The following is an 18,087-nucleotide window of genomic DNA, read 5'->3' as shown; positions in this document are numbered from 1 at the left end:
TTTTTCATTGATATATGTATCATTAAAAGTTGTGATGAAACGCATTGTTGATGTGTACGTGTGTGTGTGTGTATATACAAAAAAAGTTTCCTTGGATATATATATTTTATGTACACATACACACACACACACACACACATATATATATATATATATTAAATCCAAGGAAACATTTTCCCTGTGCCTCCTAAATAAATATAAAAATTCACACATCCTGTATGAGACAAAACCCTCTTGTCAGTTCTTAAGGCCCTTATGAAGCTAAATGGTTCCATTGATAGGCATATATGGCACACATTCATCCGCTGGAAGAGTGAATAAGGAAAAGAGTAGCCGATTTGATAGTGTCTATTTAAGAGCAAACATGCCTCCAATCTGGAGAGTGTGGTAATGCCTGTGTAAGCAGTAACCTAGAGATCAATATAATGAGAGGGGGGAAAGCACAGAATACAGTATCCAAGAAAGAATGGCCTTTAAACACATCTCTTCAACAGCTTAATGTGTGCGTAAAAGCACATGATGTTCTCAGCGTGTTTTCTCAGACAACATACAGTTCAATTAGTTATTCACACCTGTTCCCCAAGCCATTTCTCAAATTAATGTAATTCTAGATAATTGGAAAACAGCACCTTCACAGCAACATCAAATTATTGGGTCTTATTAAGCATGAAGACAGCCGAAGACAGTTGCAGACACTGACATATGAAAAAAGGCACAATAACACCATCCATAACGATCCGTGAAAGACGACGAATACCTGAGAGCAGATTTTGCCACTAAAATTACCAGTTAAAAAGGCCAACTTCAGAATACCCAACAATTAACTTGAGAGTTTGACAAGTCCCAATTACTGGGAAATCAAATCCAGAGAAGCTAAACCTAGGGGCTTCACAGCACCTCTCCTATTGTACCTAGTGAAACCAAACTGAGAAATACAATTACACCAAGCAATTGCACCAATCCAAACAGTAGCAGCAACTCTCAGAAGTCATCCCTGATGAACTGCATACCTATTTTCCCTGCATTTACACATCGGGTCAATTAGACTAATTAGACTGAGCAGAGACCAACCAATTTCACATTCCTTCATTGGAGCTAAACTGGCGCTTGATTGTAAGAGAACGGTATAGGTGGGAGGCTTTTAACAAGACCTAAAATAATTGCTATGAGGCTGCCATTCTGAAAACATGCTCAAATCTTCTTTTTTTTTAAATCCTAAATCATTCATATCATTAAAGGTTCAGTAACTGAAAGCTGATTCCAAAGCCTTGGGCATCAAACAGAATTCAGTCACGGAACTACATTTGGGAATTTCTGAGCGTTTCAAATATATGAACAGCTCATATTCTCCTTCAATTTATATTCACTGTTCAAATACATGTTTAAACCTATTTTCTTCTTTCAAATTGCCTAACTAAATAGGCTAAAATGCTTTATAAAAGAAAAGCCGTTTCACTGAAATGAATTTTTCTAAGCGACGCAGACAGAATGAATTTATTAGGGTTGTTTGTGTGACAACCATTTCTCTCCAACAAGCTTGGTTTCCAATTAGCAACAATGTGGCATATGCTGAGAGATGTGAGATTTCTCAGTGTGAACTCATTTTAAATTCGCCTACGCTGGTGAGAGGGGTCTGAACCACCAGCTAAGGATGCTGAGCTTCATTTGCAACAGATAACATATTTCATGGCTTATGCTCTTTGACAAATAAGCTGCATTTTCAGACCTATTTAGAGATGTCTACACATTTTACATACGCCTGTGTGGCGCTATCCACACTCCCTGCTAAAGCTGTGTGAATATCACAAGCTTTTTGTGAAAGGAAGACATATCAGTGTGAATTATGCATACCTTCTTACACGGCAGTGAAGGCTAAAACTGCGCAGGCAGAAATGCAGCATTACTCTCTTCATTCTCATCCTCTGTCATGCCTCTCTCTTCTATCTGTGGGGCTATTTTTCTGGCTCAGGATAAAGAAGATAGAGTTCTGCGCAACACATCTTGGGGGTTTTCTAGATTAGTCAGTCAAAAGTAGAAATTTAAGAAAGAAAATAAATTGTAACCTTCAGCCCATCCACAGTGCCCTCCACTTTCTTTGGCTGCTTTTTATAATACAGCAATTCAATCAAATCCATCCAATTGTGTTTTTTATATTTGAAGAAATTTAATAAAAACTCTCAGTTCCATTTTAGTCTATACTACATGGCGTCACTCTTATCTGGGATGGTTTCTGTATCTGTCTGGAATATCGCTTATCTGTAACTCCGAACACTGACACTCGTTTTTAATTCCCAGCAGACTAAACATGGAGGACGAATGCAATTTTTCCCATGAGCAAACACTGTGAGGCAAATAATCTTCATTAAACAACACTGTTTATTCAGTTTCGAGGTTATGATCCTACATCATAATCTTTTCCTAATAATTTTTTTTCTCTTTTTGTGTACTTTTCAGTTGCAAAACCAACAAGGGCACGTGGATTTTTTCTCTCTCTCAAACCCAATCTCAATACACTATTCACAATGTAATGCATCTTAATAAACCAATACAGGACAGTATATCCTCTCCCACTAACTAGATGGATGGGTGGATTGACAGAGCGATGGATGGCTAGTGGAGTAAAAAGGATGTTTATCCCTCCCTCCACCCCTGCTCTCGGAAGGACAGTTCCTAAGTGCTTGTGGATTTTATGTTTACGGTGTTTTATAGGGCAGATCCAGGAGCCAAGAGCTGTAAAATGTTGTGAGAGGGAGGAGAGAGAGGACAGGGGGTGGAGGCAATGTTATTGTAAATCCAATCTTTATTGAGAACAACAGACAAACTGTCCTCCCCACTCCAGCCCACCTCTCCGTCACTCTCCCTATTGACTGATTGAGTTCTCAAAGTTTCAAAAATATGCCTTTGTACGTTTTTGCTCAGTTTAACGGCTATCTAATTCTGACCTTCATAAGATTCTAGCACACACAGTGGCAAACTATGGCCCTTAACATGGTTTAATCCAGCCCACAAGTCAATTATCCTGAAATAACTCTGTTATCACTCAGCATCTAACGTGCCTCCAGCCAAATTCAACCAAGCATTCAAACCAAAATACTCAATCAGTGCTTTAAACCTGCCCAGTAGGTTGATGCAGGTCATCCAATATGGCAACCATGAGCATGTTCTCCCTCTCTACTGTGAAAGGTGCCACCAAACATCTGACTGCATGTTGAAGATTATCAATATGCAGTGCTATATTCTGTTCAAAGGAAAGTCATTGCTTGGTGCTAATTACATCTCAGTGATACATTTTAATCAAACTTAGACCTGTTACCCAACCCTGGTTTGCGGTGTATATCCAACACTACAAATTTTGTATGTCTCTCTAATCAAAGATACCTGATTCAAGACTTTTTAGTAGAGACTTGAAGACCTGAAATGGCTATGTCTGATATGCAAGACACTTATGTGATATGTAGTCACGGGGGGGGATCCAGGACCAGGAAATAAACATTGACACTTGTTAGATCCAGGCAACCACAAGCATCTAACTTGATATTAGATGTTTCATGACAATTTTCTATAATATGTACAACTGAGCAGGACACATTTCCCTTGATAGTGATCTGTGTACTGCAACTACTAAATAAAAAAAATAAAAAAATGTTTTAATGAACAACATGGGAATATGAACTTTTCCTGTAACGTTTCTAAGAGGTTAATGCTCTTTTGTGTACATTTGAATCATAAACTCTCCAGGGAGGAAGTAAAATAAACCTTGTATAGTGCCTGGTGAAGACTGACAGCAATCCTGAAGGTAGTTCAAAAAATGAACTGAGTGGCCCCATTAGTCAGACATACTTCAGGAAAGTGTGTGCCATTTATTAGAATGAGTACATAGACTTCTCTCAGCTTTTAGAATACAAGATCCAATCATGAAGAACATTGCATCTCCAAGGTAATTTTATTATACCCTCCCACTCTCTACATTTAAAATCCAATGTGGACCCTTTGCCAAAAATCCTGCTCACCCCTGCAGCTTCCACAAATGAAAAGGTAAAGATAAATGCAATAGAAATAAATGCTGGACTATAACATTTGTAAGGTGACTGATCAGATGCATGATCACTGAATTATAAACACTATAATAATACAGATAATGGTGCGTTTCTTTGAACAGTACATGCATAATTGTATTCACATTAATGTGCTGCACTCAAAAAAAAGTTTAGGCTTAAATTTGACATTTGAATTGCATATACAATTTCCATCTGTTTGGATTACAGAGTTGTACTATAAACTAATAAACTTAATGTCATGCATATTTGTCATTCATACATAAATGAAAGATTTCTGTAATACTAGTAAAACAGACTGTTCATCTCATTTGAAGTTAATAATATTTTAAGCATGTTCATACTTTTTAACTGAATAAATTTTATAGATGCTGATTCTAAGCATATAAATCAAATGCAATGCATTTTAAAAATATGTTTATTCCAATCTAATGAATGAAAATATTTAATAATAAGCTATGCCATAATTTTTTGATTCTGGAATCTTTCATTTATGACTGACAAATATTAATCGCATTAAATTAATTGGTTTATGTTAAACTGTGTAATAAAATTTTACATGCAACTCAAATAGATAAATCTTAAATAAATAAAAAATCCTAACTAAAAGTTAACTCACTCCTCTTTTAACACACAACATCCTTCTTATGAACAGCACATGCATGTTATTCAAGAAACAAAAAAGGTTTGCCTTTATATACTTTCGATAAAATGTGAATGAAATTAATTAAGTTCTGCAAAATCTACATGCTTGTGTTCACTTGGGTACTTTGGTAAGTGAGATGCACACTTAGCAGTACTGGGAAGTTCATTCCAACCTCTAAATTAATGACCACTGGACACTGGACAGTCTGTTAATCCTCACGCTTTTACACCGAGACCTACGGCCAGCTGATCAATGCATCAACTGGGAGAGATGAATCAATGCCCTGTCAGACAAACTCCTCTCTTGCTCTCCATGCCCACTCTCAGTCCTTTGCCCTTTCAGCTTCTTTTTCTCCTCGCCCACTTCTTCTCTTTTTGCTCGTGTTCCAAACAAGTCTGAAAACAATCTCTCCGCACACCTGTTTCAATGAGCTCCATCAGCTCAAATAGCAGTAAGCAGAAAGTCTTGTGGTAATACGATTGCGACCAGTCATTGCTTTGCTTTATGGCACCTTAAAACTGATGATGATGGAGAAATAATAAACCTGAGCACTCTACTAACGCTGTATGAATATGCTAATGTCAATATGCTAAATATCTTGAAACGGTGACTTTAATAGCAGCATATTAATTATCAAATTGATTCATTTCCTGACCAAACATGGACCTCAGTTCAGGTAGATGACACATTTATTTGAACACGACTGAAACAAGACTGTGAGGGATAGATGTACAGACCTAATATCTTAGTTCACAGCTAATGTTTACAATCAATCATTTGGAATGATGTACTTCAGTATTGAGCAACTGACACTGAATGTACACAATAGTACATCCCACTGAATATGCTGTAAATCTGTCGCTCGGTTTCCTTTGGCAAAATTAAATATAGCTATTCTGAATAAAGCTTGCAGGTGCATCTTTACTGAAGTGCAGCTGAGAGAGTTTTTAGTCTGTCATCTGAGCGCCTGACTTGTCTATTTAGCTATTTAAAGGAAGCAAATGTGAAAAAGCTTGAAAGTCACTGAAAGTCACTTTGTTCTGCAACTGCCAAAAACAAACTCGCAAATGCAGATGAATGTAAGGAAACCTTCAGGGGTGTCTACAAAGGGACTGACTGGATACCACACAGAAAGTAAGCTCCATCTCCACCTAGTGACATGACATCTACCCATGAGGACTGCGGATGATTTCTGCTTTCTAAAAGGCAACTTTTATTAGTAATGGGAAAATAGCAATATGACTGAGAAGGGGTTTTTCTTTGCTCTATTGAGGTGCTTTCTGGAATCAAATAGACATTTAGTGCTGCAAACCAAGAAGATAAAAGATTCACTAAAGCTCAACGATGCCAAATCTACCTGCGCACTGCATATTTTCAACAAAAATGACTCTTGCAATTATGGAAAAACAATTCATTACAAAAAAAAAGAAAAAGAAAATGACCAAGACTCTGAAAACATAAACTGCTGAATCTGTGTTTTAAGTTTATGATATACGGCCAGGCACAAGTGTACTAGGGAACAATAAAATCGTTTGGCAGACCAGGTAATGTAGACTCTGTATTTTCGTCTTCTTTGTTTCTCACCTGCGTTGGCGACTGCGTCGATCTCCAGTTTTGTGATGTCACCACTGAAGAGGGATATTTTCTTATTCAGCTCTTCATTGACTTTGTACCGAAGCTTACAAGAGGAGTCGCCTAAAAAGCAGCACACAGAATTTACACAAAACAACCCCCATATAAGTTGGTCTACATACAACGATCTATTCATATATCTTCATCATTCTAAGAATTTCTGGACTCCAAACAGGTTAAACTGGTTCAGGATTAAAACAAAAAGATTCTCTTCCTGTATTATTATTATACATGATGAGTGTTTTAGTGTGTTTTGTTCACCTGATGGACTCCAGACAGGAATCTTCTCCAGAGGAATGAAGTCAACCCTGTACGTTTTCCTCCTCTTCTCCTTATCCATGGAGCAAAGCTTTTCTACCAAACAAGACAAATATGCAAATCAAGTCATTAAAAAAAATAAATACAATAAAACACTATTTGATTTTCATTTAGAATTTTCAGGGCTCAGTTTATTGATATTGATAAATACGGTGATTCTGATCAGAAAATGTTGATGTTGGCTTGAGACGAGTCTTGATGTTCAAATAGTTTCAATAGATCACTGTAAAAATGGTCACGATTTTAATGGTAAAAAACTGTAAAATTGCTTTAGTAAAAACCTATAAAATTGTAATTTCCCTCACTATATACAGTTAAAAAAAATCTTTAATGGACAATTCATGTAATTTTACAGTAAAACTGTTTTTTGGAAGGGAAAAAGAAAATTTAAATTGGCATTCCCTGAATTCCGTGTTACATTTCATGTTTGATGTTTTTTTTATATTGAAATAACAATTTTCTTTTCAGTTGTGTAAATTAGGCATTTATCTTTCAAATAATGTTGTTCAATTTCAGTTTCATGTATGTCACTATGATGGTGTTTAGTACCATATTCTATATATGAGTTGATTTGAGTTGAACTCCATTTTTAAGAATTAAAAAAAATAATCATTTCTGGAGTTAGGTTATTTTGATTAGGTAAAAATAACTACAAATATAGAGCTAACCAACACAATAAAAACATGATATAATAAAAAACATGATTTTAGAAAAATAAAACGTAGTGGACTGTTTTTGCAAAAAAACTCTTTATATAGTATTATCTTTCTCAGCTTGTGGAAAAGTTACTAAACAGATTGCAGTATTAGGAGTAAGTTTGTATATTAATATTATATTATTAAATGAAATACGGTTTAAATGTAAATTTAAGTCTGTAAAACCTAAAATGTTGCAACAATATTTTTTTTTTTTGCAGTAAACTTCTGTGTACAGACAGACAGACAGATAGACAGACAGATAGATAAATAGATAAAAGGGAGGCTATAATTTTGCAGTCCTTCGCGAATTAAATTCCTTCAATGTGACGCAAAAGCCAGATCACCCTGACGTCGTGATATATCTTAATAATTGTAATGAAATGATATTTGTTTCTGGTGCTCTGTCAGTAGAGTGTGTGCTGAACAGTGGCTCTGATCTCTGGAGGGGGCAGGACTCACTCTTCGCCTCTGTCCAGTCGCTGCTCTCTGATTCCAGGTTCAACTCGGGCCGCGCGCTCATGGCGTGCAGCGTGCTCGTGCTCAGAGAGGCCAGCACCGCAGCAGAGACCCCCACGGCGCCCACTACAACCCCGGTGACGCGGCGAGCCTTAGCAGCCCCTCCACTCCGCCTGTGAAGTGACTTTGAGGCCGTGGAAACCTTCTCCCACCTGTCTGCTTTACATAAGAGCCCCGGGGAGGGCCGCGCTTTGAGCGCATGAAAAGAGCGAAGTGCAAGTCTGCTCATCAGATCGAGATGAGTCGGACATCTGTTCCCAGCGCTGGACGTGAACCCAGCGCTTTTGGAGAGCCAAACACGAGCTGCAAGTTTTGACATCTGAAGCGCCATGGTCTCTGTCTTGACAGCTGTCAGATCTAAAGTTTAAAGCCCCAATGTCTCCCGTCTGTGCCTTGATTTGATCCTTGTTGAGATTTGCAATCTGTCGTAACAAGCAGTTTACAGTTTATTTAAGATAACAATAGTGAAATTGAAACACAAATGTCTGACAATAAAAGCAAACGGGACTATACCAATACGTAGGGGTACTCGCCAGCGCTTCTCGTAATTTGGACTGATCCGGATAAACATCATTCATCCTTTACTGACATCTAGCGGCACGATGGTGTAAGCGCAACCTTTCAGTCAGGCGGTCCTCTTACTAATAACCTAATTTTGGTTTGACTAGTTCTTGGTTTTGTCAACGTCCTGATTTTGGATTACACTTTATATGAATTTAGACCCTGTAACTGACTATTTTAAGTTTCTAAACCATTTGTATTGCTAATAGTAGCAATATCATTCAATTGCTGCTGTGTTATTCCTTTGTATGTCTGCACATATCATCATGTTTTTTGCACTACATCCATTCTTTCTTCTGCACTAGAAGCTCCTCAAAGTCAAAGTCAAAAAGCTCTTTCTGATTCTGATATCATGTGACACTTAAAATTGGAGTTATGGCAGCTAAAAAAATCACCTATTCCATTACAGGAATATATTACATTTTAACATATATTGTTTTGTAATAATATTTCTCGATATTACTGGGTTTTTTTTTACTGTATTTTTCATAAATGCATGCTTGGTGAAAATAGACTATTTTCAAACTTGGTCTGGCAGTGCATGTTTATCCATTTATTTATTCATTTCTATAACAAATAAAAGCCAAAAATTGTTACAAAATGTACGTAATAGTTGTAAAAAAATACAAAATTTACATAAAATTTGTAAAAAAAAAAAAAATAAAATACAAAATGTAAATAATAATTGTGGGCTCTGCTAATACCCTGCTAATTTTCTTTTCTCTCTCTCTCTCTCAATGCTGGCTACACTCTACATAAGCTTATTTTATATGGTTTCTACTGATAAAAATGAATAATTTGATTATAGCACCATCTTACTCTGTGAAAACAACAATACACTCCGCAGTCTAGGCTGTACTTCCATGCCTTTATAACATGAGTCGTTGCTGTATTGTGTAAGAGTACATTTAGTGTGAAAACAACACAGTCATACACAGTTCCGTTACACGGAAGCTAAGAAAAGAGGAACACCCTTTTCTGTCAGCTCTGACATACCCTGAAAAGCCACAACTGATTTTACACAGCAGAGGGGTTTTGTCTATATGAGGGTGTGTTTGTGTGAGTGTCTCATAAAGAGACCGACCAGCATTTAATTGACTGCACGAGAGAGAAAGAGCGACACTATCATCGACAAACCCAGGGCCAAACAGACAAGGTAACAAAATTATAATTATTTTTTTTCACAATTTTGAGCTATTAACAGTGAGTAATAACAAAGACAGTGAAATATTTCTGTAGTCACTTTAAGATCACTAACAAATGATTTAGAATAAAAATGCACAATATAATACAATATTAAGGTGGTTAAATTATATCTAAAGACTTTTACTTATATAAACTGTATATTATCTAGAGTGGTTTTACTACGCATTGCCCTATTTTGCAGTCTTGTGTCTACATTAATTTATTTTATTGTGGAGTTTAAATGACATGAAGCAGAGTAGTTAAATAATATGTTTTATGTTTATTGCGTTTGGGTCTATTTCAGTTTTCAGTTTCAGTTAACTATTTTCACAATCACACACACACACCCACAGCACCAATATATAGACCAACACACCCTATTACATGCATTGGTGGATTAGACACTTGACCAAAAGAGGAAATGTGGTTCCATGTGATTCGTGTATAAATGGGAAGTATCAGTCTCGGTAAACTTAACTAGGAGCAAACGGCATGATCACACTCACAGGGTAGATGTAGCATGATCTGGTGATGTGTCACCACCATTACCATGAGTGTGATCATGCTAAGCATGTGATATACAGCTACTCATCATGCATTTTAAAGTTTGGTCCATGCTCAAAACTACTGGTGTACATAACGGCTTATGTCTGATCAAACCTCACTCTTTCCATATTTTTGGTATCTCTTGGCAGCAGTATGGCAGCGTGGGACCTTAACGTCACAGTGGAGGATCTTGGCCCCGATGCACCACCCCTTCAGATCAGCGTGAACTCTGATCTACACATTGGCGGAGTTATTCTCAAATTAGTTGAGCAGACCAGTGAGTTATGCTCTAGATGCTTCAAATATAGGCTATTATATAGGGGTGGCATGGTTAAATTTTTTCACGGTTCGGTTTGTTTCATGGTTTTAGAGTCACAGTTTCGGTACAGTTCGATATGTGCTATGTTTAGAGAAAAAAACTATACTTTCTACTACTAAAAAAAAATAGATTATTCTATCCAAATACAAGCAACAGCACAAATAAATACAACAGAGTAAAGAGACAAAAATAATAAAGTTTATTTAATTTAATTATTATTTTTAGGAACGTCAAGCATTAGTTTTTAGGTATGAAATTGAATAAAGTAATCAAATGTAAAACAGCACTGCATATTGGACTGTATAAATTAAATTTTATTCCTTATTAAAGTTACAAAAGCTTTTTAATCAAGAGCAGTGAGTGAATTCTTTGTTGTTGCTGTTTGATTAATATACTGTCACTTTAAGAGAATGCACTGATAAAGCAGGCCTACGTTCAGCCGGCTATGTCTGCTGTAGGATACTTACCAAGACGGGCATTTTGACATAATTTGTCTGAAAAAAGTCTGAATTTGTCCATTTAAACACAATCGCTCTTTGTCAGACACGTGGTTTTGTTGTGTGTTACGTCACCTGACAATGAGCGATACTTTAGAGTGAGTTTAATATTTGCGAGCGTTCTGAGGCGCGGGTTTGCACGTTTCGGATGAGCGCACGCACAAATCTTCTCACTGCGCGCGCAAGCCCGCGTCCCTTGGCTCTTAAATATTTAAACTGGCAAAGCTTGAATGAGTTTAGTTTAAACACATATCAACGTGTGCTGTTCAGGTCTCACATGTGAGCGCGCTATCAGCACCTCCGTAATGACGGAATAAACGACTGCTCATAATCCAGCATACGGCATTCGCGTTGAACAAAAGTGAATGGTTTGTCCAATGTTTTTGTTCTCTCTCATCGCTGTTGTTGTAATGTCTGGGAAGCCAGAATGCATATCCATCAACAGAAACATATATGCTGAACACAGTTTTTTACGAACAAACCATATTACAGGTGCTTTGTCAGATTTAAATTGAACCGCGGTCCCAGCGCGTGCCGAACCGTGTGGGGTGAACCGAACGGTTCGGGGTTTTTTCAGTGAACCAACCCATCCGTACTATTATATTCTATAGTCTATTATATTTGCTTTTATGTGCTCATACTATAACATAAACATACTACACATTAGATTTACATGTACCCCCATTATTAGGTTTATGATCAGTATTATTTTTTTTAAATACATTAATATTTTTATTTAGCGAGGAAGCATTAAATTGGTTGAAAGTGACAGTAAAGTGACTTTAATTCTTAGTATAGATTTCAAATTCAAATAAATGCTGTTCTGTGGAACGTTTTATCCATTGAAGAATCATGAACATCATATTTCAACAAAATGATTAACTGTTTTCAACATTAACAATAATAAGAAATGTTTTTTAAACATCAAATCAGCATTTCAGAATTATTTTTTGAAGGATCATGTGACACTGAAGACTATTGACAGCCAAAATTTTAATTTGAAAAAAAAAAAAAAAAATCTAAATCTTTATTCACCATGTGAGATGCTCTTGTGTATTATTTGTAGATCTGAAGAGGGACTGGTCCGATCATGCGCTGTGGTGGGAGCAGAAGCAGCAATGGCTGCTGCGGACCGGCTGGACACTGGACAAATGTGGGGTCCACGCAGACGCTCGCCTCATCTTCACCCCACAGCACAAGCCTCTGCGACTGGGCTTGCCGAATGGGGCTACTCTGAAAATGCGAGCCTGTTTCTCCAGTCCTGTATTTCGCACAGTCATGGGCATCTGCAGGGTTCTCAGTAAGTGAAGGATCAAACTTGGATCCAACACCCCCTCTATAAGCAATCTGTTACTAAATTTCAGCTTATCATTTAAAATAAAACCGAATCTATCTTGCTTCCAGATTTGCGTCACCCAGAGGAGCTCTCCTTGCTCCGTCCTGTTGAGGAGAAAAAGAAAAAGAAAGACAAAGATTCCTCAGAAGAGCTCTATGATCTTACTGATGTTCCTCTAACTGCAGGTGCACAAAATAACACATTAAAGAAGATTTTAAATGGGTCATATGATGCTTTTTTAAAGATAATTATTTGGTGTAACAGAATATGCATTAATTTTCAAAAAACACATTATTTTTCAAATACTGTACGTTATTGTAGGTCCTCTGTGCCCAGCCTCTCTCAAACAGATTGTTTTCTACAAAGTCCCTCTTTCTGACAAGCGCAGTCTGCTCTGATTGGCCAACTGACCCTGTGCATTGTGATTGGCCATACACCATAAGTACTCGTCAGAAATGTAACCCCCCTTACCATAATCGCGAGCTTCATCTGTCAAAATAAAAGTAAAGACAGTTAATAATGATCTTAGTTTTAGCATCAGTTCAAGCCCGAAAGGGGAACAGAGTCACATGACAGACACAGTAATGCGTCTGCTTGTATGTGTTTGCAGTACCCAAGCGACTGGCTGTTAAGACAGACGACTCCACTGTGCCCAAACATACTTAAAGTAGCTTATTCAGAAGCTCCTCTCCTAGGTCCATGAAACGGTTGTCCATAAAATGCGTCTTAAAGAATCCTAAATACATCTACTTTCTGAAGGCCAAATAAAGTGCTTTTGCTTTCACCGAGAAACACAGAGCATCTCCTTGACATGGCTGCTTCAACACTACTGTGGTTACTGAAACAACGCCTTCTTTCTTTGAGTAAACATTTCATCAGCATTACGCAAATATTTCCACATAGTGACATAGACATCGGGGCGTGTTTGAATGAGGTGATTTAGGGGGGCGTGGTAGAGTCTTAACACTGATAAAGAATATCTCTTTGGTTTTGAGACTTTAGTCTTTGTCAACTTTACAGATCTTCTTTATGCACCAAGAGCTTGTAAAAATTTATATTGCATCATATGACCCCTTTAATACACATGTATCAATTGTTTATCTGGATGTAGGCTCTGTTCAAGCTCTGTACAATGGCATGCCGGCTCATTTTGCTGACTCTCCAAAGACTGAGGCTGTGTATAAAATGCTGTCTGTCAGCTTGCCATCACCTGCTCCTGAAGCCATCGCTAAACTCTACCGCCCAGCCAGTGTGGTGGACAAAACACATATTCACACCAGGTACAACAGAGAAACAACAAGACTTAAGAAAATAATAATAATTCACATTTCATCCTTAATAGAAATGTTCCTCTGTTTCCTGTAGGTGGCTGGATTCATCTCGTTCACTAATGCAGCAGGGAATACAGGAGAATGACAAACTAGGACTCCGTTTCAAATACTACAGTTTCCATGATATGGATCCCAAGGTAGCGGTGTTTGGTTAAGACACGTGTATAATTTTTTTCCAGGAATCAGGAAATTCAAATCGATTCTCTCGTTGTTGTAGTATGATGCGGTGCGTTTGACGCAGCTGTATGAACAAGCTCGTTGGGCTATTCTCTTGGAGGACATAGACTGCACAGAAGAGGAAATGATGCTTTTTGGAGCCCTGCAGGTACAACAGAGAAAACCATATAAAACAGATTAGTTAAACTAATGTTAAAATAAAAGGAATGAATACAAAAAGCAGCAGCATGCATACATCTTCCTCTTTTTCTCACTCTCTTATTCAGTACCACATAGGAAAACTGTCCTTGTCTCAGGACGTGGTCTCTTCCTGTCAAGGGATGGATGACTTGGAGTCTGCCCTGAAATCCCTCGAGGTTAAGATGGTGGGAGATAGCAACAGCACAGACATGCTGGTGAGAGACACTTACAATAAATCCTCTTTCCTAATAGAATAGCAGAAAATGAGACATGGAGATTGAAATGCATGGATGCAGAGACAAATTCAGAGGTATTAAATCTGCTATCAGAAATACCATCAATAAAAATCTAATTTACTTTCACAGGATAACATGACTGCCCCAGAGCTGAATGACTATTTGAAAATATTTCGGTAAGGTCCTTTTCTTCAGCTAAATCCAACTGAATCCTACTTTCACAAACAAGTGACACATTGGATCAAAAGTTAATTTTTTTAAACAAAATATTTTTTTGTTTTATTAACAAATTCGGAAAAAAATTCCTCCCTGCAGGCCTAAGAGACTTACTCTCAAGGGTTACAAACAATACTGGTGCAAATTTCAGGACACATCGATCTCCTATTATAAAAGTAAAGAGGACCGCTGTGGAGAGCCCATTCAACAACTGAACCTGAAAGGTCATTTTTTTATTTTACTTTCATTTTACCTACACACAATATTAAAACAGATGAAGGTTACTGAGTGAACTGAATGTTCAGCAATATAAAAAAGGAACAAGTTAAATTTGAATAAAATCCAGCTGATACAGTAGATAAATCCCCTGGCCTTGTGAAGTCTTATGAAAATAAACAAGATTTAGCTTGGGCCCTTTAATAAATTAAGGTCAGGGCATTATGCATGCTTTACCGTAAATGAGTCATTTTTGCATGCAGCGTCCCACACTATGCTTGTACAACATGTGAATATGTTTTCACACCTCAGTCAAGGCTGAAAGCAAAGTAGACACACACATCGCTGTAATGAGGCCATGTTATCTGAAACACATCTGCTTCTCTTTAGGTTGTGAGGTTGCCCCTGATGTCAATGTAGCAGGCCAGAAGTTCTGTATCAGACTCCTCATTCCTGCTCCAGAAGGCATGAATGAAATCTACTTACGATGTGAAAATGTACGTAACTGTTAATAAGATGCATTTGTAAATGAAAACTCTGTTAAAAAGTGTTCTTATTAAATAACTTATTTATTTATTTATTTATTCAGTACCATTCAAAGGATTGGGGTTAGTCTGTTAATTCAGTTTCTTATGCTCACCAAGGCTGCATTTATGTGATCAAAAATACAGTTAAAACTGTGTAATATTGTGAAATGTTATTACAATTAAAAACAATTATTTTATCTTAAAATATATTACTGAAATGGCAAATCTGAATTTTGAGCAGCTATTCATTGTCACATGATCCTTCAGAAATCCTTCTAATATGCTGATTTGATGCTCAAGACAGATCTTTTATTATTATCAATGTTAAAAATAGTTGTGATGCTTATTTTGTAGAAACCATGATAAAAAAAATTTATTCCTTCATAAATAGTCCAAAGGAACAGCATTTATTTGACATAGACAACTTTCTGACCCCAAACTTTTGAATGGTTGTGTACTTTCAAAGATTAAAACAAACTGTATTTATTTCAAAAATCGAATCTACCCCCCACTGAATCAGGAGAAGCAGTATTCTCAGTGGATGGCCGCCTGTAAACTGGCATCCAAAGGCCTGACGTTATTGGACAGCTCGTATCAAAGTGAGGTACAGAACATCCAGACGTTCCTTTCAATGCAGCGTTCCAGCTCTGCAGCTCCCACGGCACAAACCGATGACAGCATCAACACACACAGCCTCGTCTCACCGAGATACCAGAAGAAATACAAGCCCAAGCAGGTAGAGTGACCATGAAACCTGCCAGTCATTCCATCTTGTACAATGTATTGCAGTCTTTGTTTCACTTCATCTCTTCAGTGTTGGTGTAGCCTTCATCTACTCTTGTACTTTTCAGTTAACCCCTCGTATCCTGGAGGCCTATCAGAATGTCGCCCAGCTCTCTTTGACGTCTGCCATCTTGAAGTTCCTGCAGATCTGGCAAGCTCTGCCTGATTTTGGAATTTCCTACTTCATGGTCAGGTGAGTAGACTAACTTTAGAAGCACAAAAACGTGGTCAGCTCATGATTTTAAACAAGCTTGTATGAGTATGCTGTGGTATGTGGCAACACAAAAGATTTATCTTATAATAGTCATCCAAGGTAACCCAGTTTCACAATACAATCATTTCTTAGGTTTAAGGGCAGTCGCAAAGACGAAGTTCTGGGCATCGCTAACAACCGTCTGATCCGTATAGACCTGGGAGTCGGAGATGTGGTGAAGACGTGGCGTTATAGTAATATGAGACAGTGGAATGTTAATTGGGACATACGACAGGTATGTTTCAATAATGATAGTAACTGATGCATTTAATGTAAATGAAGGAGACTACATATGTTTTCTGTTTATCTTATATAATACACTGGTTTCATTCAGTCATACACATCACCAACACCTGTCTCTTTTTTTTTAGGTGGCGATTGAATTCGACGGAAACATTAACATAGCATTCGGCTGTGTGAACGCAGACTGTAAGGTTGTGCATGAGTACATCGGAGGATACATCTTCTTGTCCACACGTGCACGACAGCAAAGCGACACACTGAACGAGGAGCTCTTCCACAAACTCACCGGCGGCCACGAGGCTCTCTGAGCACGAAACGGCAACTTACGGAGAAAAAAAAAACATTCCTGAAGCTACAAATGGAGGAAACTGATAAGAGTTCAGTGTTAGCACTGCACAGCAACTGTCCCTTTCTTTTCTTTGCTTCCAATGAGTCATCATTTAGCATTTGAATCGAAACATGGATGTTTTCAACAACATGTTAAACGCATCTAATCATTATACTTAATATAATAAGTGTCTAACATGAAAATATGACAAAATGAATGATTTCCGATATTTAAAAAAAATATCTTACTGTAATGATTTTTTTGTCTTCATAAAACACTTATTACTTAACAGGGTGTCTGAATTTCTGCCATCTCATACGAGTAACAGCTCAGGAAACCACTGTCTATCATTGTAATACCAGACAATGATATTAGCCCCTAGTCTACAGCTCACAATTTCCTATCTTGGTCCGACCGAGTTTCAGTTACTTGTTTCAGAGTTATTTTTTTTTAGATAGTCCTCGGTGTCATGCTGCTGGGAGGGTTTAGTACTGAGTTAACAAAGTACCATCTCTGCATTGTCCTAATGAGTTCACAGACTTGATGATTCTCTGTTATTCACAAGTATGAGAAACTATTGTAAATACTATTAAGTATTATGGTATACCATTATATTCATTTGAACAATGAAAACAAGTACTATTTGGGTAGCCTATGTGTATGTAACAAACATGTTAAGCTTCTAGTAATAATTTTAACTCACTCTCATCTAAAAAAAAAAAAGACCTCAGATCTACCAAAAATGTGAGCAATATTTCTACTTTATTTTGTAGGTAGAGTTTTCTTCTTCTGTGTTTCAATGTGTCAATCACATCAGTACCCATACTGTAATTCCTCATTTGTATTTAGCTTTGGATAAAAGTATGTGCCAGGTCACTAATATGCTGAATCCTTTCAAGATAAAAAAAAATCTAAAGGAAACTGTAATTAGCTTTAATTGTAATTGGCTTTTCTTACATGCATGCAGTGGCGTCTCGTCGGGGTGAAAATTAGGACGATTTAATTTTAATAAAATTAAAAAAAAAACTATTAATTTCAGTTCATGTCTCATAATTTATATATTTTTGTTTGTAATTTCACAGTTACGGGAAAGGTCCGCTTTTCTATCTCGAATGTGCCGAATCTGCTGATGTAATTACAACTATGTGAAAGAGAAGGGGAGGGGAGAGAAGAGCTCTCGTGCCCTATGCTCGTGCCTCCGTTGCAAGTATAGCCAATCAGCATAAAGTGTTCACTTTCAGCGCTGAGTGTTGAGAAAAGGAACATCATAGAAGAGGCTAGCCTCCCT

At 37.3% G+C, this 18,087-nt stretch overlaps 2 protein-coding genes across 4 annotated transcripts in view; one reads left to right on the top strand and one right to left on the bottom strand.

Annotated features, from left to right (window-relative positions):
• The window catches only part of macrod1 (mono-ADP ribosylhydrolase 1), a 55,942-nt gene extending 47,549 nt beyond the window's left edge, over nt 1–8,393 (bottom strand). The window contains exons 1-3 of one of the 2 annotated variants that reach the window (XM_026280793.1): nt 7,809–8,393; nt 6,595–6,687; nt 6,286–6,396 (exon numbers count right to left, since the gene is read on the bottom strand). In XM_026280793.1, the coding sequence (XP_026136578.1) occupies nt 6,286–6,396; nt 6,595–6,687; nt 7,809–8,196 (592 nt within the window). In that variant the 5' untranslated portion in view covers nt 8,197–8,393. The remainder of the gene's footprint in view (nt 1–6,285; nt 6,397–6,594; nt 6,688–7,808) is intronic. The other variant, XM_026280792.1, reaches the window with a different exon arrangement.
• Nucleotides 8,394–9,373: 980 nt separating this feature from the next.
• On the top strand, nt 9,374–17,088 carry LOC113114066 (fermitin family homolog 3-like). 2 transcript variants are annotated; one of them, XM_026280788.1, is made up of 15 exons: nt 9,374–9,582; nt 10,307–10,434; nt 12,040–12,273; nt 12,378–12,494; nt 13,421–13,589; nt 13,675–13,777; nt 13,858–13,965; nt 14,084–14,212; nt 14,363–14,409; nt 14,549–14,673; nt 15,056–15,162; nt 15,713–15,928; nt 16,044–16,168; nt 16,322–16,463; nt 16,600–17,088. In XM_026280788.1, exons 2-15 carry the CDS (start codon nt 10,311–10,313, stop codon nt 16,777–16,779), a joined length of 1,926 nt encoding a protein of 641 aa, XP_026136573.1. In that variant the 5' UTR covers nt 9,374–9,582; nt 10,307–10,310; the 3' UTR covers nt 16,780–17,088. The 2 variants fall into 2 exon arrangements, with proteins under 2 accessions (XP_026136573.1, XP_026136574.1); XM_026280789.1 differs by having other exon boundaries at nt 9,424–9,582; nt 10,310–10,434.
• The last annotated feature ends 999 nt before the right edge of the window (nt 17,089–18,087 follow it).

Source organism: Carassius auratus, chromosome 14, assembly GCF_003368295.1.
Source record: "Carassius auratus strain Wakin chromosome 14, ASM336829v1, whole genome shotgun sequence".
Classification (NCBI taxonomy): domain Eukaryota; kingdom Metazoa; phylum Chordata; class Actinopteri; order Cypriniformes; family Cyprinidae; genus Carassius; species Carassius auratus.
This window is presented reverse-complemented; position numbering and strand designations above follow the sequence as displayed.